The 26,510-nt window shown below is 54.1% G+C and overlaps 7 protein-coding genes across 7 annotated transcripts; 2 read left to right on the forward strand and 5 right to left on the reverse strand.

The window, feature by feature from the left end:
- Positions 1-217: 217 nt before the first annotated feature.
- On the reverse strand, positions 218-4,009 carry MONBRDRAFT_24944 (uncharacterized protein; the record flags this gene model as incomplete). Its single annotated transcript, XM_001745344.1, has 6 exons — positions 218-751; positions 857-928; positions 1,068-1,670; positions 1,778-2,522; positions 2,754-2,976; positions 3,940-4,009. 6 exons carry the CDS (start codon positions 4,007-4,009, stop codon positions 218-220), a joined length of 2,247 nt encoding a protein of 748 aa, XP_001745396.1.
- Positions 4,010-5,577: 1,568 nt separating this feature from the next.
- Positions 5,578-7,608, reverse strand: MONBRDRAFT_32187 (uncharacterized protein; the record flags this gene model as incomplete). Its single annotated transcript, XM_001745345.1, has 4 exons — positions 5,578-6,800; positions 6,932-6,989; positions 7,109-7,410; positions 7,533-7,608. The coding sequence occupies 4 exons, from the start codon at positions 7,606-7,608 to the stop codon at positions 6,022-6,024; spliced, it is 1,215 nt and encodes a 404-aa protein (XP_001745397.1). The 3' UTR covers positions 5,578-6,021.
- A 3,804-nt stretch (positions 7,609-11,412) lies between these two features.
- MONBRDRAFT_3592 (uncharacterized protein) lies at positions 11,413-11,601 on the reverse strand (the record flags this gene model as incomplete). The annotated part of the gene is made up of 1 exon (XM_001745346.1): positions 11,413-11,601. A coding segment is annotated over one exon (189 nt), but the record flags the coding sequence as incomplete, so codon positions are not given.
- A 2,276-nt stretch (positions 11,602-13,877) lies between these two features.
- Positions 13,878-17,088, reverse strand: MONBRDRAFT_24946 (uncharacterized protein; the record flags this gene model as incomplete). Its single annotated transcript, XM_001745347.1, has 16 exons — positions 13,878-14,077; positions 14,330-14,367; positions 14,440-14,533; positions 14,600-14,764; positions 14,879-14,950; positions 15,039-15,093; positions 15,188-15,245; positions 15,326-15,515; positions 15,635-15,713; positions 15,800-15,862; positions 15,966-16,077; positions 16,175-16,295; positions 16,393-16,477; positions 16,590-16,645; positions 16,744-16,906; positions 17,002-17,088. The coding sequence occupies 16 exons, from the start codon at positions 17,086-17,088 to the stop codon at positions 13,878-13,880; spliced, it is 1,638 nt and encodes a 545-aa protein (XP_001745399.1).
- Positions 17,089-17,406: 318 nt separating this feature from the next.
- Positions 17,407-19,627, forward strand: MONBRDRAFT_24947 (uncharacterized protein; the record flags this gene model as incomplete). The annotated part of the gene is made up of 7 exons (XM_001745180.1): positions 17,407-17,496; positions 17,605-17,692; positions 17,847-17,933; positions 18,042-18,130; positions 18,253-19,221; positions 19,279-19,368; positions 19,530-19,627. Coding segments are annotated over 7 exons (1,511 nt in total), but the record flags the coding sequence as incomplete, so codon positions are not given.
- A 181-nt stretch (positions 19,628-19,808) lies between these two features.
- MONBRDRAFT_7758 (uncharacterized protein) lies at positions 19,809-21,848 on the forward strand (the record flags this gene model as incomplete). The annotated part of the gene is made up of 8 exons (XM_001745181.1): positions 19,809-19,831; positions 19,958-20,045; positions 20,205-20,338; positions 20,475-20,580; positions 20,918-21,035; positions 21,141-21,204; positions 21,329-21,590; positions 21,702-21,848. 8 exons carry the CDS (start codon positions 19,809-19,811, stop codon positions 21,846-21,848), a joined length of 942 nt encoding a protein of 313 aa, XP_001745233.1.
- A 2,464-nt stretch (positions 21,849-24,312) lies between these two features.
- On the reverse strand, positions 24,313-26,079 carry MONBRDRAFT_1452 (uncharacterized protein; the record flags this gene model as incomplete). The annotated part of the gene is made up of 6 exons (XM_001745348.1): positions 24,313-24,451; positions 24,584-24,663; positions 24,967-25,189; positions 25,312-25,508; positions 25,615-25,887; positions 26,029-26,079. Coding segments are annotated over 6 exons (963 nt in total), but the record flags the coding sequence as incomplete, so codon positions are not given.
- Positions 26,080-26,510: the final 431 nt, after the last annotated feature.

Raw genomic sequence — 26,510 nt, forward strand, 5'->3', positions numbered from 1 at the left:
GCAAGAAGATTGATGCTCTCCGACTGGGAATCGAACCCAAGTTCAGAAATGACGAGTTCTGAATGCAATTAGATGAATGAACGTGCCGATTAGAATATACGGATACGGATGGAGCTTGTTGTGTGGATGAGATGACAAGAGGGCTTTCCTTGCGCAGCAAGGAAGGAAGCGTGCCCGGATGGAGTGACTGCTAGCTTTTCAAGGCGCGCAACAGCGGTCATTGGGCCCGGCCAGTGGCCGAGGCTGCAGGCTGATCGGGGCTAACGGCAGTGCGCGTTATGTGGGTGTAGCTGGCCACCTCTATGCGAAGATTGGTCGCTACGGCCATGCGAAGGTGAAGAATGGCCTGTGATACAAACTGTGCCCCGTCACAGGGTGTATGTGGATGTTCATCATACAGCTGGCGCAAGCGCCGGACAAAGCGATGGACAGCGTCGGCCCCACCCGTAAAGTGTAGGGCATCAACCTCGGCATCACTGAACAGGTCAAACACGCCAGTGCTGCCATTGCGAGGCGCAGTGTCCTCGAGACCACAGGGGTTGGTCAGCGCGCGCTGCTGGTTGATTCGCGCAAAGGAGAACACAAGCTCTTCCAGGCCGTGGGGCGACGGATCCAGCGGCATATGCACGCCCGGAGCCAGCATAACATCCGTCGCGGCCAGCTTGTGACACCATGCATCAACGAGCTCATAAATGCGAAGAATGTTGAAGGCCCCAAAAGACTGTACGGCCACAGGCAGCTCTGCGGACGCCTATACGTACGACGCCCCCAAGTCAGCCGTCCTCGGCTATCCCACTTTGAACAAAAAGCTAAACCGTCCCTGGGCGACAACGCCATGCCTGATCGACTTGCTTACCTCAACATCGGCCCAAATTTGGCACATGGTAACGTTGACGCAGAACAGCAGCACACGCTGTTGTTGCTCAATCTAGGCAACGGCACACAGGTGAAAGCCCAAGAGATTTAGAATCAAGCCCAAGAAAGAAAGGAAAACTGCAAAGTGTCTGGCAGCAGCTGCGGGCCGTGCGAGCACGCGGTGTCTGGAGTAGGGAGTTGCGACATCGTACAGCATGGCGAATGACAGGCGCGTGTGGTGTGTGCCCATGTGTCAGGAGCACAAGGAGTCGTGGACGCTTGCTGCTGATTGACTTCTGGCGCCAGGCCAAGTTTTCAAACGCAGCCTCTGGCAGGGAGGGCGTCAGTTCCGGACCCAAGAGTGATGTAATGGTGGGCACAAATAGAGGGCGGCGCAGCTGCAGAGCCTGGCACCAGGCCACTCGATTGGGGTCGTGGGCCCACAGGGTGAGCTGATCTGCACACACGTGAAAACTAACATGCTGTTCCAAGGTCGTGCTGAGGAGCCGATATGTGGACTGCAGCAGGAGCGTTGAAGCTTGTCGGTGCTGCGGGGCCGACATCTGCTCGATGCGGGACCGAAACACCTCCATGGTGGGCGCCTGGAGCGCATGCATGGCGGTAATCATGCTGAGAAAGATTGGAGAGAGGCCGCGAAGCTGTTCTTGAATGGCGGTTTGGTTGTGCTCGTTTCGAAATGCATCCCAGGCGCCCAACTCCATGGGGCCCACGTCGTGACAATTGATTCCAAATAAAGCCCGCAGAGCACTTGACATGAATGGATCCGAGTTGTGGCTGTCCCGAACAAAGTGTTGCTGCAGCCAAAGCAACCAAAATCCCCACGCACGAATCAAGTCTTGTCCAGGTCACACATTGGTCTGCGGGGTGGCACACGAGCTTGGGGTCTAGGCGCGAGACCTACCTGCCAGTGTGGCCGAACGGCAGACAGTATGCCATGCGCCAGGTACTCGAGCGTGGCAGCGGAGTAGACGTAGCCGGATCCACCCTGTGCAAAAAGCGTCTGCCGATAGGGCTTGAGAAATGGGACGTCCGGCACAATCACCTCGTTCATGGGCATGAGCCAATGACAGGCGCCCATGTTCAGGGGCACAGCAGGGTCGAAGAAACCCAGTAGTTGCTTGATGAGATCCAGGTTGAGGAGGGTGTCGTCGTCGGCCTTCATCACGAAATCATGATGCAGCAAGCCCCGGGCCTGAAGGTGGGCGGTGGTCTCCCACAGCGTAGAGACCTTCAGAATCAAGTCAGGGCTGGCATCGGCGTCTGCCGGCAGGTCAATGTAGTGGGAAAAGTTGGCGTAGCTGTGGCGCGTAGCCAAGTACGTTTGGTCGGAAGGCCGCAGAAAGCTACCCGCGGGCAGGTTGACTAAAGTTCGGTTGGAGAGCGGCCCAAGCGGGATGACGACTACCACATCGGCTGGTGTGACGGCGGCGGGTGGACCATTTGCAGGCGGCGATTGAGCCACGCGAGCTCCAGCTGTTGGCTGGTGCAGGCTAGAGGGGCCAGATAGGCTTGGCGGCGCGAGTGCACCATCCACGGCCACCGCTGGACGTATCGAAGCCTCGGTTTGGCTGGAAATGTGTTTGGTTGGCTGCACACGAGCACGAATAGGTTGCAGCCGAGGCGCGTGCATCTTACTGCCGAGCGAGCTACCCCCACCACCCAGCGGCGAGGCATCACGCCGCACGGTGGGACGGACCAGCATAAATACCAACGTGACAAACAGGACAATCCCCAGCACACGCACTACCGCACTACTGCCGCGTGGCTCTGGTCTGGGGCCATTGATCAGGCCATTGCCCTGATCCACTGTCTGACCCCGCATCTCCGACGACGACGGCCATGACCACGAAAATGGAAGAATGACTTGGCAAAATTACCACAAAAAGTCACAGAGAGAAAGAGAGAGAGAGTTTGAGAGATTGAGTTTGTTTGAGAGTTTGGGAGTTAGAGAGAGAGATTTTGAGAGAGAGAGAAAGAGATTTTGAGAGAGAGAGAGAGAGAAAGAGAGAGAGAGAGAGAGAGCTTGAGAGCTTGAGAGAGAGAGCTTGAGAGAGGCAGAGAGCTTAAGAGAGACAGAGAACGAGTGCTTTTTTTTTTCTCCTTTGCGGTTGCAACAACAGCCAAGGGGGGTCGACAGAACAGCTCAATCACCGTCATGGCAGGAAGAAGGGTGGCCACGTTGTTGCCGGCTCATATGGAGGTGGTGGACATTACAGAGAATCCACGTGGGGCGCCGCGGCCTCCACTGGACCCAGCCTGCGAGAAGGTATGTTGCAACTCTTGAAGGCTTGACTCCGGAGCCGTGTCCTGTCAGGGCAGTGCACAATGTCCGAGCTGCCCATACGGGCCTCTGTTGTCGGCAGACACACGAAAGGGTATGGGTATGGGGTTGTGGAGCAATCGGGGCTCATTCCAGCTTGTATTGCCACGGCAGATTGTCTACTTTATCCGCCACGGACAGAGCATTGCCAACATTGCCGAGTTTCCTGAACGCGACCTGCCCAAGTTTCGCGATGCCCAGCTCACGGATGTGGGACACCAGCAAGCGCGAGCCTTGCAAGCTGGTACGCCTTTGCTCTGAGGCGCCTGCTTGGCTGCCCGGACATGGTTGGGATTCGTTCATCTGTGCATGGAAGCATGGGTGGCCCATCGCGTTTTCGCGGCTCACAACGCTGGCGAATGTGGTTTCTTGCCGATGCGTGCATGCTCTTTGACAGCGGCAGCCAACTGGGGCGTTCAGGCAGTGTACACGAGTCCATTGACCCGCACCATGCAAACTGCCTGTCTCGTGTTTGAACACGTGGACGTCCGCATCGTGGCCTGGCCTATCGTCACTGGTGTGTAGGGGCAGTGCTTGCATCGCGATGGTCTTTTCTGTGCTGGCCTTTTTGTGTGTTGGCGAAGTCAAGGGGCAGAGCGTGTTACCCGCAAACACAGACCGGTGCTGACCCTATCACTCATCGTCGTGAATGGCCTGGGATTGGGTCGTGCAGAGTTTTATCCTCAAGCCACTGAGTGCCAGGGACGCAACGTCTCTGACCTACGTCAGGCCGCCGAGCTTACCGCACTGTCCAAGTTTGGCGCAGTCCAGCTCGACGGAGTTTTCGATGTGAGTTGCGGCAGATTTGCCCATAGGCCCTGTCGTCAAAGCAAACAAACGCGGCAGCCATTACTGCTGTTTTTTAATTATTTTTATTTTTAAATCTTCCTAGGATTGGTGGACCATTGCCGGCAACCGACGCGGACGCCTCAGCACTTTTTTACAATGGTCCGTTTCTCTTTCTCTGTCTGAGCCGCGTTCTGAGTTGGTTTCGAGGCAACACGTGTCATTTAAAAGCCGAGGGGCTCTGCCTGTTGAATCGTAGGCTGAGCATGTGCCCCGAGACACGCATTGCCGTCGTTTGTCATTGGGGTTTTATGTATGAGCTGCTGCAGCGAGAGCTGGCTGCGTCTACGCAGCTCGAGTTGCACAACTGCTCGGTCCGTCTCACTTTTTGCCGGGTCAAGCCATGCTCTTGACACCGCATCCAAACTCTAACTTTATGCAATGGGTCGCGCGTCTCGGTACCTTGGCAGGTGGTACGCGCGCGATTCAAAACGACACGCTTGGCCCCCTTTTATCCGCATCTGGACAGGCAACGTTTTTACGGTGCGGTTTTTGTTGTGTGTGTGTGTGTGTGTGTGTGTGTGTGTGTGTGTGTGTGTGTGTGTGTGTGTTCATCTTTCCGGGCGTGCGTGGCTGCGTCGAGGGCGTTGCAGCGATCCAGTTTTAACAATGGCCCAAACACGCGCATGTCATCCTTACCTTTGTCTACATTGCACATAGTGGCCAACCTGGTTCTTACCGGAGGCGTTGGCGCGGAGGCCATTGAGCTGTACGGGCAGCTGCAAGACTTTATGCATCGATGCGCGCGTGATGCCACGCTGCAAAACACTTCCGGCCTGCATTGGGGTGGCATGGTAGTCATGCCCGTGTCAGACAGTCTGTTGTGCGAGGAGCATGCCATCGTGCATGATCTCAAGCAACGGCTCGCACGAGCAGCCGAGGAATGGCGCACGCGCCGACCTGCCGAAAATTGGAGCGCGACGCCCTTGCAGCCCAGTCTTGAGCGAGCTCGAGTGCATCCTAAACTGCATTTGGGTTATCGCAGTGCGGCAGCAGCAACCTTTTTGCGCGAGGTGCGCGCAGATCTGGCGCAGGTGGGCGCAACTCTGACCGAACCGGTGCGTTCCTGCATGGAGCAAGGCGACTCCGATGCTTTGTGGTTCATGCTTTTTGACAGCGGTCCCGAGGTGGATTGGAAGCCGTACGGTGATATTGACCTTCCCGCCTTTCAGCGGGTCGCCAGTGGGCTGCCCTTGGTGGCGGCTCTTATCAGCGCTGCCGCAGACCCTGAGACCACGCCTACGGAAGAGGTGGCGCGCGCGCAACAAGCGTGGTCGCAGTTGCAGTGGAGCCTGTGTTTGACCTCATATGGGGCACAGCAAGGCTCTCACTTCCTTCGTATTGAGGCCACGCATCCATTTTAGCAAACTTGAGCCGTGGCACTTGCTGCAGCAGACTACCAGGCCTGTTCATCAATCCTGACCAGGTTTTGCGATGAATTGAGCCTGTATTCAGCCCTCTGCTATGACCGTGGTTGTGCTGTTCGACATATGGGTATTTTACAGCTAGATTGATAAGGGGCAGGGAAGAGAGGTAGTGGCGAATGCTCAATTACCGACACGGCCGGACGAATGAACGGAAAAAGCTTGCGTGGACCACAGGTCCACCGCATGCAAACTCATCATGATCACGCATAATCGCAAAGACAACAGAGGACTCATCTCGAGTAAAATCAAAAGATTAAAAAAATGAAAAGAACAAACAAACGCAGTTCGACAGGGGCCGAACATTTGGTGCAGCATGCAAATGGGGAAGTAGACTACAAGTGCGACTGAAAAACTCTCTATAGTGCTGGTCAAGAGCGCAGCAATCATCGACACCAAGTCCTGGGATCAAAATGAAGAAGGGAAAACAAAAAACAAGCACATTCCACGAAAAACGATTACAACAAGTAACAATCTTCCTAAACCTGGCCGCATGCTCGTGCATGCAGCGATGACAGCAAGGTATGAGAAACATCTGTCCACGCTGTTTGAAAGTTAAGCAGATGTGAAAAAGGAATCCAAAGGCAATTCGTCCTGGATGCGGAAGGCCTCGTTGAGGAGATCATCAGTGATGCCCCCGAAGTCGTCAGAGGATTGCCAGACAAAAGGTGCTTGTAAGCTAGTGCTGGTTTGGTCACTCGCCGTATCCATGCCCATTGACAGAAATAGATGGGCAGGCGGCTGGCCAGGCTCTGATTCCGAGGTGACATGAGTTTGGAGGCCCATTTCGTCCTGTGGGCCACCATCTAGGAAACAACGCCAATATTCGTTGTCTGGCTCGCTGTTCATCGCCGCAGGCGTAAGAAGGGAGCTCGTGGAAAGGGGGCTCAATGGAAGGGAGCTCAAGGAAAGATGACTTGAGTCAGGCGACTGAGCCACGGCGGTGGCAGACTTGGCGTATTCCGACAAGGCTTCTTGAGCTTGCTGCTGGAGGGCTTGGATACGTTTGCGCCGCGAGGCCGTGGTCGACTTGTTAGTCTGGGCGTTGCTTGTCATTGCCTTTGCGTTGCGCTTTGTGGCCTTGGACTTGGCTTTTGTGGAAGTATTGCGAGGTGGGTTGGGCACCTTGGTCCAAAGACCCGACGAACCCGTCCGCTCAAGGGAAAATTGCAGGCCGTTAGGCACCAAGCGCAGGCCGAGCTGCTCCCAGAGGGCGTTGATGAATTTGATGGTGTCGTTGAAGATCCCGATCTTGTCCTTATCAGCTGTGAAGCGATCGGAGATGTCGAGAACGCCTCGCAGATGGAGCTTGATGTCTTTGGCGTTGGAAAATTCTGTGGAGGCGATTGCGTGCCGTCAACAGTAGCGTGATGAGATGAAGCTGCGGTCCGACCTGGGCGCGCAACAAACAGGCAGATGGAGAAAAAAAAAAAAAAAAGGGAAAAGACAAGGCTCAGCCTCATACCACGAATGATTTTCCACTCAGGAAGGCACAAAAAAGTCGTACGCAGCTCTTGGGACAGCTAGTGGCGAGAAGACGAGGCAAAGGCAAGGCAGGATGAATAAAATTGAAAGCAGACAAGACACATGCGCACGGCGTCAAATACTGCTGTTTCAAGACCAGGGAAAAGCACTCGCGTACTTGAACTGTTCCACAGCCACAGGGGGCTTTTGGCTTTGAGGCCTGGCATGGGCAGGGCTGTGCACCACTGGCCAGTCGGCCGAGGTAGAGCAAGAAGTTCTTCCAGCCCAGGCGTAGGTCTTTGTGGGTGCGGACACGGCCGTCGGTCTCGTTCTGCAGCAGCTCAATGGAGGATTCCTCGGGTGCTTGGTACTCGTGGTGCTCGGGATGGATGCTGTAGGAGACCTCGTTGACTTCAGATCGAAAGTCACGTGGGGCGTTGGGACGCAGCTTCAGGCTTCGTGGGGCAGCCGTGCCCGGGTCTAGAGGACACGCACCGAGGAGAAACACGCGCGGCGAGCCTGGTCAAACGCGAGCGGAAGGGTTGGTGGTGTGCAAAGATCGCGCCAGGTTGAAGCAGTGAGAGGGAAGACACCCGACTCACTGTAGGCAATGGAATAGAGACCCAAGGTGAGGAGGTCGGTACGTTCTTGCTCACTCAGGGAGTGGAGGGAGACCATGACTGCGATAAGCAATCTCGGAAGCTGAAGACGCGGTTGAAAATGGGATCAAGGGCAGTCGTCTGGTCAGAGCTAGTTGAGATCATCCGAGTTTGATGAAGAAAATGCCACCCAGTCTCCCGCATCTCGCCGTCTATCCACTGGGAGCGCCAGAACTTTGAGTCCGATCAAACTGTCATGCCATTCACACTAGGCGCAAATGATTTTCTTGCTCATCCACGTCCACGTCCATGTCCTTGTACACACATACAAATCAAAATGTCTCCCCTCCCCCGAATGTAGGCTTGCTTAACATGCCTAAAAAATCGGGCACAGGTATCCCCGTGCGCTCACGAGAAAAGCGCGGTTTGGGGTGCGAGACAATTCATTCACCCTATTCTTAGGAGATTTGACAAAACAAAAGTGAAACCGGCGTTGCAGTTTTGATGTGTAACAGATGTTATATTTTTCCAGGTCCTTTCCGATCTCTCGATCGCAAGTGTCGCATGTCAGGCTCCAAACCACAGCACACAAATAGGAAAAAATAGACAACATGGCCCCTGACCTGACGTTTGTGTTACACCACCCAGACGCACAGCCATGGAGCCCTGCCCACGCTGGGAAGGGATCGCAGACAGCCCAGGAAACCGTTTGCAACCTGGCCTTTCCTCACTTCGCAGACGCCCGAGGGCCGACTCCTCACTCATTTTTTTTTTTCCAAGACTTGGTCAAACCTCCTCTGAATCTTCCCTCCGCCGTTCACCACCAAACCTGCTGTCACAAGACGCGACCGTGACCGACAATTATGGCTGGAACATGCATTCTTGAATGGCACATGCCCGACATAATTTTTTTTTGCCAATGGCTGTTTTGTATTCTTGGCCCAAGTACGCGTCATCATCATTCCTCCGCTCCCCCGCTCCTCTGCGCTTTCACTCGTTTGTGGCCACTGACAAGTTGTGTGCACGGTTTGTGCGTTGCAGGTCAAGGCAGTGCGGACCACCGCCGCCTGTACTTGAATGGCAAGGTGATGGAGTTCCAACATCGGCTGCCTCACGAGATCAAGCTCGTTTCGAGCCCCACGGCCGAACCAATCGTCCTGGACTTGAAGGGCAAGATTGATGGCCGAAGCCGCGTGAATTGGGAAGTGAGGAACAAGTGCCAGAGCTTTTTCAGTAGCATCGTTGACTTGGCCAAATGGGGTTGTGATGATCCAGCCCAGTTGACTAGCACAACCAAGGTCCGACGGCATGGGCAAGGCCTGGCCACAAGTTGAATATGCGCGTGCGGCCAGCCAAACTCACCTGTTCTCAATGCTATTGCCCAACATAGAAATGCCGCCAAATTTTAGAGACTTATCTTCGTCTTCCCCTCTGGTCTTTCCTTGAAGGTGAGGCAGTCGTCACCTCGGCTCTCCCCCCTTCCATTCGCTTGCATGTCATTCTTTGGGCATGCTCGACCAGATGACGTTTTCTCACAGTCCACCAATTCCTTACACAGAAACTGGAGAGAACCACAACGCCATTCGACTTCGCTTGAAACTTATTCTTGGCGCAAATAACCAGTACCACTGTCAGCGAAAGGAAGCTTCGGCTGTTCAGGACTTTTGCAAGCGTGTCAAGCGCTGCTCAGCAATTTTGGAGTGCCAAAACATTCGACTCTCAGCCCAAAATGACCTCTTTACGGTCGAAGTCTATCAAAAGGCAGCCTGTCTGCCCGAGGGGTTTGACTTGTGCTCTGCCCAACCACGGCGTAGCCGCTCTGCCCGTGGTGGGCGGGCACGTCTCGTGCAGAGGAAAAGCACCCTATCACCAGCGCCAGGCAAGCACATGAAGCGCTTCACGACCCTTGCTACAAAAGGTTCACAAGTGGTGAAAGAAGAGACTATCGAGGCCATCAAACAGGAGCTTAAGAAGGTACCTCGTCCAACAAGCACGACAGATGCGCCGCAGCCGTACACCTGGGAGCAATGCATAGCAGACGATTCCTTAAATGACATTGGCATGGATCAGGAGCTTGATTCGTTTTTGCAGCACCTGTCATCCCAGCCTCCCTCGCCTGTCCAAGATCTCCAGGATATCGATATGCTCATCGATATGCTCCCAGCCGATGCTGTCCCAGTCCATGCCCCGGCCACTGCTACCCCAGCCCATGCCCCGGCTCATGTTTCTTCAACTGCAGACAACAACTATCTTCTTTTTGACTCTTCACAGACTCAAATGGAACTTGAGTGGCCTGATAAGCAAGTGCTCGCAAGCTCTTACGCGGCCGATTGGTCACACGATGTAGACCCATCTATCATCTCGAGGCCAATGCAGATGCCTGCATCCAGCTGCCCTTGTCCAGTGGATATTTGCATGCCCAGCCCCTTCTGAGACAAGCGTGTCTTTGCTTACGACTTTGCAGATCGCTTTATTTGACTGGGCTTTGAGCCAGTCTGTTCTCGCACAGCTGTCAGCTGCCTCAGACCTTTCACTTCTTTTTGATTGTCCATTCGCTTTACTTCTTCTTCTTCTTCTTCTTTTATTTTTACCTGTATTTTTGGATTTTGCTCCACTTCCCCTATAACGCATAGGCGCAGCACAAGCCCGCATGCACCAATGTAGTATTGGCCTGAGTGCACGTTCCTCGTCGAGTTTTGAGATGTTACGGTGCTCTAAGACAGTATTAATTGTCAAACTTGAACACGCGAGTGAATTCGTTCAAATGTCCTCCATCCTCGCTTCATCGTCCTCGTGTTTGTAGTGTCTGAGCCTCTGCATGGCACTGAGCATCATACTGCGCGCCAAATAATAGTTTAGTACGCTAGCAATCAGTGTTCATTGCGTTTTCGAATTGATGGGGACAACGGCCGTGACATGATCTTTTCAAAGAAAGGACCTTGAAAAACGTTCTCAAGAACCATGCCCAAGTGCCTCTGTCTGTGAAGCGCACAACACGCAACCAAGGGGGGGGGTCACGCAGACAAGTAGTGCCAAACGGCAGCTGCATGGGTAACAAGACAAAAGGCCGGTTCCTTAGACGAGATTGCGCAAAACAATCAGGGTCGCTGGGCCACGTTTGAGCCAGGATTTTCGACAACCATGCGACGTCGGCGCAGGTGCCGCAGTTCTTGTTCATAGAGTAAATACGACTTGACGTTGGGTGGCATGGCCAACGCACGGACGCTATTAACACATTACCCAGAATAAAGACTCGTCATCCCTCATGACGGCACTCCAACAGTCACCACAACACGGAATCTCGTACAGCAAGTGTGTACACACACGCACGCACACACCTGGCTGCAGAAAGTTGCTTTCGAGCTTGACGGCGACACAAGTCTTGCAGTGAAGGCACCCGGCATACTGAACAGCATGAAATGTGAGATTGGCACAGGTAAAAAACAACATAAGGAACCGATGAGAAACAAATTCCAGGGGCAGCCTGCCCAATGAGCGTCGGTGAGTAGAACCAACAGCCAAACCTACCCCATTCTCGTAAAATGGCAACGCAAGCAGCCTTGTCTTCGTCAGCAGCGTTTTGCTGATGACAAACGCACGTCAGATCGGTACAATGGTACTGTTTCAAGGTGTTAAGCAACGTGCCCATCAAGAATGGTCATGAAATTGGCCCACGCCAATTACAGAACAAACAATCGAGTGAGCCGCTTTTCGCAGAAAAAGGATAAAATCCAAAACAATACAATACGTTCCTATTGCTTGCTCCTTGCTGCCAACGGCTCTACACGCATCATGGGCACGTGGTACTTACGCGCTCAGCAGCGTGATCAAGGGCAGTCTTGTTGAAATTAAGATGCTTGAGTGACCACTCAGATTGGATGGTGCGGGCTGAGGCATCACAGCCGAGGGCCAAAAGAACACGCACAACGTCCGATTTGCCCATGTAGGCGGCGTAATGCAGGGGGGTGCAACCTTCAGTTGTCACAGAGTTGATGTTAGCACCCCATGAGATCAGCAAGCGCACACAATCTGTCTTGCCATTAAACGCTGCAATGTGCAAAGGCGTTGCTCCATAGGAAACACCCCGAAAAGCATCGGCACCATGGAAACGCAGCTCAACCAGCACCAACGGATTTCCTCCCTACACCCCGGCGGCGGGCAAGGCAATGATCATAAGAGGAACACCCGTACGGGCCTAGTGGATGTGCAAGCCCCACATAGCCAAAGGTCATTGTCTCCGAGCCGACATACGCGTGCGGCCTCGAAGATAGGGGTTGCACCGTCCAGGGCAGCAACATTGACGTCTGCGCCGGCGTTGATGAGTTCGCGCACAATGTCCAATCGGCCACCCTTGGCGGCCAAGAATAGTGGCGTGCACCCGCCCGAGCTATAACGCGGTGTCAGAGGAGGCCAGGGCGGACGAAGAGTGGGTAAAACCGCGGTTCACAAACAATACTCATCAAAGTGGCATGGCATATCTGACAAGCCAAGGGGCAAAAAAAAAAAAGGAGGAGGGGTTGAGTCTGTAGGGGAGTTCGAACCTGCGGGCGTGTGGGTCAGCACCATGGGCAAGAAGGCACCGAAAGCATTCCTCAGCTCCCTAGTTCAACGGCAACGTCATGCCAAAGCACATCCACCCACGTTCGCGCAAATGACGACAACTTGTTGAGAAAAGGACCATGCCTCGATGGTCAAAGCCCAAACAACGCCCCAAAGGCTTGAACAGAGAAATAACCTGACCTCTTCAGCTGCGTAACACAGAGGGGTATATCCAGCTCGACTGCGGGCGTTGATGTCCACTGTAGGGCAGGCGAGCAACAATCTCAAGCACTTGATCGGGAAAAAAAAAAAAAAAGTCAGAAGCCCGAACCAGTTAGCAGCAGATTGTCGCGTCAGGCCAAACTCTTGAGCGAAAATCTGGGTGAGAATGCGGTGGAACGTCCGTCGCGAAGACACACCGTAGCATCTCGTAAGCAGGCAGCAATGTGGCTAAAGGGTGCAAACGGAACGGGATGCCAGTGATTCGCAAGCCAGAGCAAGGATAGGATCGGCAAAAGAGGATGCTACAGGTCTTGACGCGGTGGTGTGTTACAAGGACCAGCCATACATTGGAAAAAAGCCGTCTGCATTGGCTTGATTCAGATCAGCTTGGTAGTCGAGGCAGAGGCGCACGCCCTGAGCAAGCCATGGGTTATGGAAACGCACATGAGACGCATTCGGCCAGTTTAATGTCATAAATGTCGAGGCGGGGAAGCTGTGGCGAGGCTAGGATGGCAAGGGCTCACTGCCGAGTTGGAGGTGCTTGCAAATATGTAGAGCAACGAGCAGCGGTCAGCGTCGCATGTGTTGACGCTGTGACCTGCTTCCAAAAACCGTCGTACAAGAGGCACATTGCCAGCCTCAGCCGCGTCAATGAGTTGGCTTTCCAATGTGGCCGCCATGGCTTCTTTGAGCCTGACGGGTGGGAGCCACCAAAGCACCGGCGGACAAAGGTGTGGCCAGACGCTGAGCAAGAAGGCAAACCCTCAATACGGCTAGTGCCTGAGGAAGTGTACAACAAATTGCCCCAGGGAAGCAGGGCACAACGGCTTTCGAGGCAAGGGCGGATGGCTAGGCCAACAACGAGTTTGCCTGATGTTCCGCGCGAGACAGTAGATGGGTGGTGAGCGTACGACATGGGCGCAAGAGTAGCTAGGAACCCAGTCGGCGCCACACACCATGTCCAGAGGCGAGCGAGCCAGTCAGAGCAATGCAGGTCAATCCCCCTCAAAAGTGTGCACGCCAAGATAAAAAAAAAAGGCCTCTGAACCCAAGACGAGCCGCGTGAGGTCACGGCCCGCAAGAGGCTGCCGTTTCTCTCCCTCTCCCCTCCCCTTATAAACGTAAACTGAAGGAATGTTGGCCCAACAACCAAATATCACACACACACACACACACACACATATAAGAGAACAAAAGTATGATGATGCAAACCCTTCTTTCTTTTATGTGTGTGTGTGTGGCATGAGATGGTCGATCCGCTTTTTTTTGCCCATGCGTTTCTTGTATGCCGCTGCACCTAGCTTTGTTGGTCTCAACTTGTGTCTGCATGCTCTTCATCTCTCTCTGATGGTACGTTGAGTTTCAACGGATTTTGGTGAACGTCTGGATTCCATTTGGGTCCAAAGCCTGCAAACAATTTGGGCTTATAGGTGGCCCTGGCGAAAACGCTGCATTTTGCTGGGCAGGAGCTCGACCATGTCCTTGGCAATTTGAAGTTCCGTCTGGGACACGGGCCGGGCTGGCGTGAGCGGCGGACATCTTCGCTTTAACAACTTTAAACTCCAGAGCATGAGCATGCCTGGCTCCTTAGCGCACCTCAAAATTTGGGACTGGATGCTTGTTGCAATAGTCGACGATGTAAGTGTAACGCATCAGACTATCCTCGTGAAATTGGATGAGCTCATTCACGTCTGCCGTCAGCACATGGCTGCTCCTACCCATCCCAATTCGTGCCGGTGGGTACGTGCGGGGGAAACATGCAGCATAGGGCAAGTCTGGTCGCTTAGCTACGCAAGGGCCGAGCAGCGAGTTTGGCGGCAATTGACATACAACCGAGCTGCCCAGAATTGGGCCATCAGTACAGAACGTTGCTCCATCTCCTCCAAGGGGGACGGTAAAGCCCGGTTGTGATCGGCAGACACGAAGATCAAAGGCGGGAAAACACATAAAGACCAAGAACAAACGAAGGAACAAAACAAAATCTTGATTCTCCGTGCCACAAGGGAGGAATAGGAAAGCGAGTAACCGTCGCCTCGAACCAATGAATGTGATGAAGTTCTTGCGACCCAGAGCAATCCTAAAAGTTCATGCAGCAGGGGTCCTTCAGAAAATGAAACGAGGCCGGCGTAGCCATGGGCACTACACTGACAAGCGGTTGACTTTGGCGATTGCCTTGGGGTCGGGGTCTCCTGAATCCTTGAGTCGTTGGTACTTGATGTTGTACATCTCCATGTAGATCTCGCCTATGAGGATCACATTCATCAATCCACTGGCTATCTTTGGGCCCAGAACCTTCGGCCCTCACCTACCGAGCTCGAATCGAAGCTGCTTGCACACGGCCAAAAAGTACTGGCTGTTTAGCTGCCCCGCGATGGCCTCGAGGAGATCGGCACGGCGCTTGTGCATTTTGCTGGCAATGTCTGGGTCTGGTGTGTAGTCTGCAAGATGTCGGAAAAAAGCGCTATTGTCTTGCACTACCCGATTGAAAGTCCCCAACAACAAGAAAGGGCCCTCCGTAACGATGAGAATATCATTCAGATGCATCAAGGGGAGAGGCGAGAATGCACGACCCGCCAAAAGACACGCACAGCAAGCCACGTGATCCGTGGCATGGTCTTGAAGCGTGTAGAATTTGAGTGCTTCATTCAAATGTCGCGTGCCTGTCGCCAATGGGGCGGCCAAGAAAGGAAGGGCCAATGAGACGTCCACTCAAAGTTAGCTTGAACGTCGCTTGAGGCCCGCACGCACCATGGATGTAGCAATGCTTGGCTGTCTCATAGTCTGTGGGTGGTCGGACAGGTGTCTGTGGAGGCACAATTCGGAGCATCAGCTTGTGCGAGCTGCCAATGGCTCACGCAGACAACTCCAGCCTGCTCGATCTGGAGGCGCCTACATACATCATCTTCATAGGGCAGGACGTCCAGGTCGAAGCGCACAAAGTCTTGCGAAGCCACCCTAGAGACAACCACAACGTCTGCATCGGTCGGCACCACGGCACACGCGACACATGTATTTGCACCTTTGCCGTGACGCACTCTTTGATCGAAGCCTCCTCAGTGGCCTGTCGTTTCCCCTCATCCAAGAGGTTGAGGAAATACTTGACCCAGCACATGCTAATGCTCGCGTGCTGTCGCTGTCGCTCCTCCTCTTCCCCAGATGCCATGTCCATAGGAGCCAGCGGACCGCTTCGCTCAACATCAGCCACGCGCATGAAGCTTGCACATGCTGAAAAAAAAAGAAGAAGAAAAAAAAAAAAAAAAAGCAGGTTTTCAAAACGCACCCAATGGGACGTGAGCACACAAAGTTGCCCAATCAAGAGCAAGCAGAGCCGAGGCAAGACCAACCCAGGCAATGACGAGCAGCCTGCCACATGGCTTCGGTCATGAAGTATTGTGACAGCGCAGCGGCGTGCACAGCCCATTCCTACGTTCGGGCCAGGTCATCCGCATCAAAAGTCTGCACGTGCACATTGTTCGGAACACATTCGATGGAGGAGTATTACTACCAACCAGGGGCTGGTAAGCGTCGAATTCGAGCTGCCGTTGCAGCGTGCGTTGAATGTATTCGGCCATCTGTATCGGTGCATCATGGCCATGATAGTGAGCCCAGAGCAAAAGTACCATGTCCGCTTTTAATAATTCAGGGCTGCCGAGATAGGGCGCAGCACCTCCTCACCTTGGGACGCTGGCCAAGGTTGCCGTAGGCCTGAGCCAGATAGAAAGATGTGAGGGTGTGGGCAGTTTCTAGACCCTTGCGTCGCTCTTCTCCTGAGCATCGGTCCACAAATCTAGGGCAAGGGATGATCAAAGAGTGCTTCTATCAAGGAGAATTGATGCAAGAAGGGACAGCTCGCTACCGCGCAGCGGGCGAGCAAATGCACGCACTCGGTGTGGAGCCAGGCGGTGGCTGGATCATGATCAGCGACAAAGGTCCGGTAGAGTCGGTCTGCTTGCTGCAGGTGGTTCATGGCCTGTTCAACCTCGCCCAAACCCGCCCAGACGATGCCTGTGTGCAAGGGCACCGAGACAAGCAAAGCGCGCATCAAATTCCAGTTGGTTCATGGTTGCGTGTGAGTTGTGCGGTGTCTCAGGCGCAGACATACCGAGATGATTGTGAATGGCGATGGCAAGAGCCACGCGTCTCGGCTGCAGGTTGGCGTCCACATCATCAGCAATGATTTCTCGAGCCTGTTGGCATGCAGCGGTATGTTCAGGGCCAACTCATCCGTGAGCATCACGTAAGCCTCTGGCACGCAAGTGGCACACAAGATCACGAGGAGCCGCAGGCAAGCAAACTTACGCGGTCCAGTAGCTTCTGGCCTTCGCTGGTTTCTTCACTTTCACTGTGGTTAACACCTGTACCGAATTCAAAACCGGTGGCAGTGCGCATGGCCCACTCAAGTTACGCACAAAACTGCAAGCAGAGGGGCGGGACGCAAAAGGCAAAAACGAACCGAGTTGAAAGAGGATGCGGGCCAAGGACTCGCTCTTGATCTGTTCTGCATCGACATCAGCATCTCCAGTGTCGGAGGGCTGCATGGCAAGCTGAGCCTGCAAAAGAACCAACAACTTTCGTGCCTCATATTTGTGTTGGAATGGCGCCTCCTCCGGCTCTGGCTAAGAAGGGGTTCAGCGTCAGGTGAAGAATGCCCAACTCGGTGAGTGAACTTGAACAACAGCCCCCCCCTGGTAACAACGAACTTGTGACTCACCTTGTCCTGTAGCTCCAACGCGTCCTGCAACGTCTTGGTCGCCTCCTCGGCCAGCCAACGCATCAAGCCACCCCCCTGACTCGTCATCCTGTTTCGTTCGAAAAAAGAAAAGAGAGAGAGAGAAAAAAAAACTGCCTAAGCGGAAATGTGTGTTATGTTACACTTACCATTCGATTTGTTGATGTTTTAACACACACACACACACTGAGAAAAACATTTTGATCGGCTCGTGTTGTGAGTGTCGGTGCGATCGTGTGAGTGAGGGAGCGGAGTTGCCGTATCATGTGCTCTTGATCTGGGGCTTGTGAGGCTTGTGAGGCTTGAGGCTGATGGAGACGGATGCCAGTGGCTAATAGTGTTGTCTCTGCTTGCTGTTAGTGACTGAACTCTGACAGAACTGGCAGGATGCGTGTGATCGGCATGCTTGTTTGCCTTTTGGCTGTTGGCACTGTTCGGGCCAGCGTTCACATGCCCAGCGTCTTCTCCGACAACATGGTCCGTGCCGTGCCTTCTGGCTGCGTCGATCTCGATTTTGTGGGCAAGATCATGGTTGTGGTCCCTGGGTTTCAACGTTGTCCTTGATCGCCATCTCGCCTCGCACAGGTGTTGCAAACCAATGCCGCTTATGGTGCTCGTGCCTTCTTCTACGGCACGGCCAACCCCAATGAACGCGTCATTATCAACATGACCGGTCAGTTGTGAGCCTTGAAGGTGTCGGTTGAAGACGCTCGTTCTTTCAGGGCATTGACATGCCAATGACCAACTGGCACAAGCGGTGAAATTCATCAGACGCCCACCCCCCCCCCCCTTTTTTTTAAACGGTTTCTTTGTTTCTATCGTTCCAGGCGTGAACAGAGCCGTGTATGAGGTGACGGCCGACGCCAATGGTGATTGGAAAATTACCTCAAATCCTCTTCGCGTCACCGAGGATAGTAAGGACAGCCTTTATCGGCCTTTGGTCATTTGCGTCATATTGGTAGAGCGGCAAAGTTGAACACTCATTGTCAACACGTGGGCGTTGCCCCACTGGGCTTCCATAGCTGAAGCGTTCACGGTAACGGGTGAAGATGGTGATCCCATTATTGCCCGCAACGTCTCCGTCGGTGAGGTCTTTCTTTGCTCTGGCCAAGTACGTGGTTGAAGAACAAAAAGACAGCCGTGTCATCCACCATCCTCTAGTTCATGCCCTGTAGCGCCAGCACGTCAAGCCGTTCTCTCAACAGAGCCCACCTCTTCGACGCGCATGCATAGAGCAATATGGTCTTCCCCGTCGCCCTCTCTCTCAACTCGTCCGCGGAGGAGAAGGACGCTGAAAACTGGCCTCAATTTCGTTTGTTCCTTGCCTCCCTGGTTGCCAAACCCACCGAGCAAAAAGACGTGCCTGGAAAATGGGTTCGCAACACGCCCGGCAACGTCTCTGGCTTCAGCGCCGTCTGCTACTTTACTGCCCGCGACACCATGCGTCTTCTCGGAAACACGGGTCCCGTGGGCTTGGTGCAGATCGCTTGGGGTGGTACCCGTGTCGAGTCCTGGATGTCGCCGGAAGCTCTTGCGGCCTGTCCCAACCCACCGTCCTCTGGTCAGAACAAGCAGAATACCCCAACGTACCTGTGGAATGGTATGGCGGCACCCGTCATCCAAATGTCCTATCGAGCCATGCTATGGTATCAGGGCGAAGCCAATGCCGCTGGTTCCAACTCCACGGCCTACTACAGTTGCAATTTTCAGAGCATGATCGCCGACTGGCGCCGCCGCGCGGGATACGGCGACGTGGCCTTCGTCTTCATGCAGCTGCCCCCCTCAGTGGATGCCAGTGCTCCCATTGACAGTGTCACCGGGCGAAACGAGATCCGTGCTGCTCAAGCACAGTCTCTCCCGCACCCCGAAGCCGAGACAGACATCTCCGGAATGACCGTAGTCATTGATCTCGGTGGCATCTCAGCCTGGGGCGTCGATCATCCGCCCGCCAAGAACATCATGGGTCATCGCATGGCGCTTCAGGTCCTGCACGTGGCCTATGCTCAACAACAACAATGGAACGGCACACTACGCTACACGGGGCCACTTTTGGAGAGCGTGACCACCTCTGACAGCGAGACAGCCGTCATGTTTCAAGACTGGTCTGCCGAGGGCCTGTACTTCCAAGGGCCCGTCAACTGCACGACGTGCTGTGCCCAGACTCCTTTTGAGGCAAGCCTTACGCTGTTTTTATTGCAACACGTCACCTTCTCTTCTGTCACTTTGACTCTGCACGCTCTTTGATTGTACTTCCATCAGGTGCTGCCTGTGGGCGCTTCCAACTGGTCATGGATGAACGGCAGCATCCAAGACAACAAAATTGTTTTTGCTAAAGGAGACATAGCCGAGGTTTGGCCTGTGTCAGATGCGCAACACACGCAGAGAGAGGGGGGGAGAGACAGAGATGTTGTTCATCAAGCATTTGTTGGCGGTTGCCTTGATTTTGATCACAAGTCTTGACTTTTTTTCTTGTCGTGCGGTCGGTTGAATTGTGGGCGGCATGCATGTAGGTTCGCTATGCCTGGACAGACTTTGTACAGTGCGTGCTCTTTAACAAGGATGGCTTGCCAGCGGCACCTTTCAGTGTCAACACCACTGCTACCGCCAGGTCCAAGCATTCATTGCGCACTGGTACTCTGGCACGCAAGCCTCGTCAACCAAACCCGCCTATTCAACGCCCGCCGTACGATTCCTCGTGATTTTCTACCTCCCCTCTCCTCCCCCGTCTTGCTCATGCAGCACCGTGCTTATAATCTGTTCGCATTCAATAACGGCTTACGTACTGCAGGATGGGGTTCAACAGTTGGAATGGGTTTGTTTGCGCTGATCAACCGCTGTGCCTTACTGGACCCCGACGACCCCAGCTGCTTCGCTTGGATCCGTGCGCCACCTTACCTCTTACCTTTTTTTTCCGCTCCACACCAACATTGCTGCGCAGGTACCATTGCAACATTGACGAAAACATTGTGAAGAGCATGGCAACAGCCATGCTCAACAACGGCATGGCTAATGCTGGCTACAGCTATGTGCGTTGGTATCGCCTGCTGGAAAGCGATGCGTGATTAGCCAGCTCAATCGAGGACGGGGGGTTTATTAGGAAACACAGACGGATAAAATAGATTATATCGTATCGCGGCTTGCAGCTGTATCTCACTCAAGTCGTCTTTGCTTCATCGACTGGCTAGGTAAACATTGATGACTGCTGGCAGGTGGCACGCGAGTTTGATAACCAAAGCATTGTTGCCGACCCGGTGCGCTTCCCCTCGGGAATGGCCCAGCTGGCGGAGGACATCCATGCCATGGGCATGAAGTTTGGCGTGTAAGCACTGCTTGGCCTGCTTTCTCTGCTCCTTGAGGGCCCGATTCGTGTGCGATTGGTTTGTTCACAAAGTGAAGACGAACATTTCAGACCTTGGGTGATGACCTCCCGTTTCTCCCTTTCTTTTGACTCGCAGTTACACGGCACGCGGGTCTGGGACCTGCCAGGGGCGCCCTGGTAGTCTGAACCATGAAGTGATTGATGCTCAAACATATTGCGACTGGGACCTCGACTACATCAAGGTTTGCTCATGTTGACCCCGATCGCGACTTGCACCCTTTGGATTCTCGGGGTCTTGTTTTGACGTCCAGGCATTGTCCTAGATTGATGCTTGTCATGGTGCCGAAGATGAAAACACGAGCTGGACTCGGTTCCATGACACGTTGGCCGAATGCTACGCGCAAACAGGCCAATATGTTGTCATGAGCGTGGAGTCTTGCTCAGACCCCTCGGTACGGTCTACTGACTTGTCTTTGACACTTGCCGGCCTGATACACCCGTCCACCGCTTGTCAAGAAGGACGTCTCTTGGATTGACGATCAACATGACTAGGGTTGTGGTGAGTGGGTTGCGTCCAAGGCCAACCTCTGGCGCACGCACGGCGATATCCAAGCCAACTTTGGTAGTGTACTGGCCAACATCTATGCCAACGATGTCATGGCCAGCGTTGCCAAGCCTGGTCACTTCAATGACCCCGGTAAGAGCTTGCTCGTGCTCTCCCCACATCAATTTCATTGGGTCCATTCTGATGCCGCGTTGGTGCTTGTCTCACGGCTTTGTATAAACTGTCATTCCTCGGCAGACATGCTGCAAGTGGGCAACCCCGGTCTCAGTGACGATGAAGGCTTGACCCACTTTGCTCTCTGGTGGGTTTTGAGCCCAATGATGCCTCCACGCACGTCCCGCTCTCTTCTACGCCTGGTTATCTGCGACGGCTCGGCCAGTCACACTCTGTGTAATGTCCCCGCAATGTCCCGTTTCTCCAATCAGGTGCATTGCTTCAGCCCCGCTGCTTGCAGGCACAGATCTGATTCATGCCAGCAACACCACACTAGCCATTCTGACGGCCCCGGAGCTGATTGCCGTCAACCAGGACCTTGGGTACAACAATCAAATCCAGGGGCGCAACGTCAAGCTGAGCGGCATGTCAGACGATACGGTGTCGTTCTGGGTTAAGCGCCTTGCCAGCGGAGACTACGCGATTGTCGTGGTCAACGAAGGCAGCGCTCCTGCTTCGAATGTGAAAATTCCGGTGTGTGATCACTTCAACAACCGTTTTGCATCAACCCAGCCTGGCTCGTTATCCATTGCTTTTCAAACGACACCTCAATCACCGTCACGCTTGTATGGGTTTGCTCCACAGTTTACTGATTTGGGGCTTTCCGCTGGCCCTTATGCGCTGCGGGACCTTTGGCGCCAAACAGATGTGGGCCAGTTTTCAGACTCCTACACCATTGCCAGCATCAACTCCCACGCCAGCTTCTCCTTCAAGCTAACCAGCGCCAATTGATTGGCATGTGAATCTGCGATCTGAACACAAGTTGGGGAATGCAAGGACTAGAGTGTGTGCGATCCTTTGAACCATTCCATCGCCCATCTCTTGAGCAAAGCGCACTATTTGCTCCATTGGTCGCGATTGATTGGGTGCAAGCAAGAAGTGCAATTGACAGCTCATTCCCGCAAGGCATGTCGATGAATAACCAATGCTCAAAGTTTTTGACTCAACTTCTTCTTGAGTGTGGTCGCCTGTTTTTGGCAACAGGAAAATCAGAAAATTCACGGAAGACTCGCAGCTCTTAAACAAGACAAAACAAATTTAGAAAATAACACAATCCAACCAACGCATGGCAGTCAGCCGAAAATTTCGGAAGAGAGAGAGAGCGAGAGAGAGCAGAAACAAGACAAAACGAAACAGAAAGGTGCCGAGCCAAAAGAACGGGAAGGACCACATCCCTCATGCCCCGACGACCAGCTCTAACAGTAGCTTGCCTAATATGGAAAAAGAGCTAAGGAGAGGCAGAGATGACCAAGACTCTTATTGGCGGGGCGACGGGGCTGGTCCACCACCTTGCTTTCTGGGCGAAAGTTGCTGTTCTGCATGTTGCCGTTGCTGCTCCTTCTTATGTTGTGCGACAGCGGCGGCCAAGCGCTCCTCGGCGCCTTCTTCGATATCCTTCTGTGCTTCAAGAGGGAGCCGAGCTGATGCCACCTCAAAACGGGCCAGCTCAGCCGCATGATCCAACACGACTGGTGGCGGGTTGGCACGGTCATCCTCGCCGTCCAAATGCGCACCAAGTCCGCTGTAGCTGGCCCCGCGAGAGGTGGAGACCACAATCAACTCCTCAGGACGCGGACCTTGACGACGGCGCTCACTTCGGTGCCGGCGGAGCGATGAAGCTGTCGCTTGCTCTGTGGTGCGCCATGGTGAGCTCTTGGCCTCTTCCTGCAGCTGAAGCTCCAGCTCCAGGCGTCGGACGGCCCGTTCGTCATCGGCGGCCTGAGCCTCAACCAACCGCTGGCGCACGGCCTGCTCGTGCTCCAAAACTTGCTTCATGCGGCTTTGCCTGGCCGCCTCGACCGCTGCAGCAACCGGGTCCCGTACCAAAAGAGGTTCCACTGCGGGTGCATGCGACCAAGCAAACGTTAAAACCGTGCATGAGGCAGGACAGACAACACGGTCGATAGCAGCTGACAATGGCGCGGATGGCGAGGCATACGCGGTGCGGTATCAGCGAGGGTGCGCGGCAGTCCCTTGGTGCGGGGAAAGCCCAACGCATCGGGAGGAAGTCGCCCTTGCAACGTGTCGTGAACCTAATGTAACCGGCAAAAAAGTCCAATGATGATGCACCATACCCCGCGTCTGAGGACACATACCTGCGGAGGAGAATAGAGCGGATTTCATCGCCGCATCACTGCTGAAGAAGCCACACTGACCTGATACATTTCCAGCATGGTCAGGGACACAAGATCTCGATCAACATCTTGCACAGCGCCGCTCAGAGCCAGCTTGAATTGCCGTTGGAGCTACAGTGCATCGGGGACGACGGACGTGAGCGGCGACAATCAATCGGCCGCAGCACGAGTTAAGAGAAGAAAAGAGCAACAGACCGTTTCGAGGGCAAACACCAGCTGCTCGGCCAGTCGCTCGTTGCTCGCCTTGAGCTGCCCATGTTGCAGCTGCATCGTATTGATGCCACCGGAAAAAACAAGATACAAGCAAGCAAGAATCATTCCAGAATGTGAGATACCGCCAGCTCGATCAAAATTTGGAAATGCAGCATGAGCTTGGCTCGCGGCAAACAGCAGAGTTTCTCGTGCACCTTGTAAAATGCCGCGGCTTCAATCGGGTCTTTAGGGGCTGGCGGCTCCACCGAAGCCAAACGGGCCTTAAGAAGGAAATAAAGCGAGATGAGGGCGTGGAGCATCAAATGGGATGGGCGTGTCAGTGATAGCAAAGCTGACCGGCGAATTTTCTTCCTGAGTATGAGGCAGGACGTAGTCAACCAATTCCTGGGCACTGCACAATGCCAAACGCAAGAAGCGACGGTAAGCCAGACGGAAGCCGGACGCGCAAGCTCGTGCGGCTGCTAGAGCGGTCCTCATACCGGTGTGCTGCATAAGCAAAAACACCCATGACACTGAGACCGGGACCTTCGCGTGCAGCACTATTGCGCATCTCCGCCGGTGCCGATTTAGGATCATACTCCCAGCCCCAGGGTTCAGGAAATTGCTGCGTACAACGAGCAGATGAAGAGCTGAATGAGCATATGCAACAGCCCAAATGTGCAACAAAACAGCTGGAGCGTTGTGCTTGGTGTGAACGGCCACCACGGAGGCCAGTTGCAAAGGACGCATTGGCTCACCTTGGGGGAGCGGAGATGAAGAGCCTTTTGAACCAAAGACTGTACGTCGGGTACACGGGGAAAGCGCATGAGCAGTGTCAGGCATTCGGTGTAATCGTGGGTCAAGACGTAGTCCTTAATGTATGTCAGCATGGCCACGCAAAGGTAGTCGATCAGCTCAAGGTTTTGATTGACCGCAAAGAGTGCATCCCAAATGATCATTGTATCAGCCAAGGAGAACTCGCGCGAGAGGAGCAACCGAATCCATCGTCTAGAACAACAACGCACGCAAGCATTGAGACAGAAAACATGCAGGTCTTCGGCGCCGGCACGATTGGCGGAGATGCTGGTGCGAGGCATATGAGTGTCTGTTACACGTGGCATCGCAGTTCGGCTGACGTACAAGCCGTAAATCTGGGGTGGAATGTCAAGTTTGCGAAGCTTCTGCAGCAGAGTAGGCTCGGCCTTGCCAAGCAAGCCGTACTGAATCCTGGAGGTATCCCAAAACCAAGTCGTAAGCAACCACAACGTGCAAACAAGCACCACCCAGGGCCATGTGGCGAGCGACTGAGCAACCAGGTATTCAAGCTATAGAAGCCTGAGGTTGGACGGCGCAGAGGGTACAGCAACCGAAAGGCACCGACCAATTGAGTTTATCCTGGAGAGGTGAGGGGTCCTCGTCCAGCTCGGCTTGATTTTGTTCCTCTTGACGCACGCGAGCTTTGGTCACAAAGGGGGTAGCAAACGGGTCAAAGCGTAGTTGCTGAGGAGAGATGACGGCAGCACCCCAAAAAGGCGTGAGAAAATGGCAATTCTGATCAGGGAGGCAGGAACGATAGGTGTTTGCGTGGCGGGCAAACTGACCGTGTTGGTCTGCCGGTGGTGGGCTTCAGGCCGACGGTACTGGTCGCTGAAGAAGAAAGGCTTCATGTCGATCATCAAGTGCTCAAAGAGGTCATAAGTATCCTCCTCAATAAAGGTTGGATCCAGAACCAGCCGGAGTTGGGCCCTGAACAAAAGCCAAGACGCAGGACAAAAGAGGCGCATAAAGACGGTGAGTGGCAGCGGTTTGGACGGCAACCGAGGGCGGGGCTAGATACCCACTTGATGTCGGGATTGCAGTCTGGTAACTCCAAATCGGGATGCTGGTGTACCACAGCTGCCTCCTTGGCCAGTACCAAGAGAAGGGCCGCCAGGAGCTCATGCATGCCTTGTCGATAGCTGACATCGCTGTTCAGCTTGGAATAGGTGAAGAGCATGCGGATCATAAGCTCTTGAATCTCAGGATCCTCGAAAAAGTGTTCCTCCGGAAATGTTCGAGTCACGTCCTGTCAAGCAGGCGCAGCAGGCAAGTTGAGAAAATCGAGGCTTGCAGCACTTTGCTTTTCAAGCCAAACATGGGAGGGTAGAAACGAGAGCCCAGGGCTCACGTACACGACGTATGACGTCACGAAGCTCCAAGTCTTCAAAGTAGGTGGACCAGGCACTGGCAGATTCTTCGGTGAGCGGGTGATGCATGTTGGGCGGCAGGTCTCGCTGTGCGGCACCGCGCGGGTCGCTGGCGGCGCTGGCAGCCTTTTCGTGATAGCTGCGACGCGCGTCTTTGAGCCTTTTGGCCCAGGCCGTCTGGTCCTCAGGCAGAGCACCAAGGAAGAGACGCCACGATACAGAGCGAAAAGGGCGATCTCGCAGTACTGTAGCCATGCCCTGTGAGACCCAGCATGTGAACCTGAAGTAAGCCCAGCAGGTGCAAAAGCACAGCTCACAAAAGCTCAAATAGCGTACAAGGGGCTTGCGCCAGGCTGCGGTCCGGCACTGGTGGGAGGCCGAGCAAGCATTTTGACCCACCTCATTCCGCAAGCAGCCGAGATAATCTGGGCGCAGGAACATATCCGCCCAGACGTCCTGCAGGCGAGGTCGTGGTGGGGGTGATGGGTTCTCTTGAAGCTAAATTAAGAGCAGGTATGGTTGTTATTGTTAGCCCCGATATAGGATGCGAAAGAGGCTTGGGAAACGTAGATATGGGACCATGCGCACCTGGGCGGTACGACCAGGCTGCTGCGTGACTGTGGATGGGTGTTGCTGCAGGAGCACACGACGGCAGGTTTTGCCAGCTTAATGAGGGCTGGAAGCATCAGAACAACTCTGCACTCTGAAGGTGTAAACTGACTTGAGAGTGAGCGGGATGGGCGGCGGCTTCACGCTCCTCCGGCGACGACAAGCCGGTGGCATCCAATACCTATCGTTCATTCAGCGGAAGCATCGAGGAAGATTATTCTGTTTTAGGAATACATGCATCGAGGACAAAAACAAAGGGGGAAAGAAAGAAA

The sequence above is a fragment of the Monosiga brevicollis genome, genomic scaffold, assembly GCF_000002865.3.
Source record: "Monosiga brevicollis MX1 MONBRscaffold_8 genomic scaffold, whole genome shotgun sequence".
Taxonomy (NCBI): Eukaryota; class Choanoflagellata; order Craspedida; family Salpingoecidae; genus Monosiga; species Monosiga brevicollis.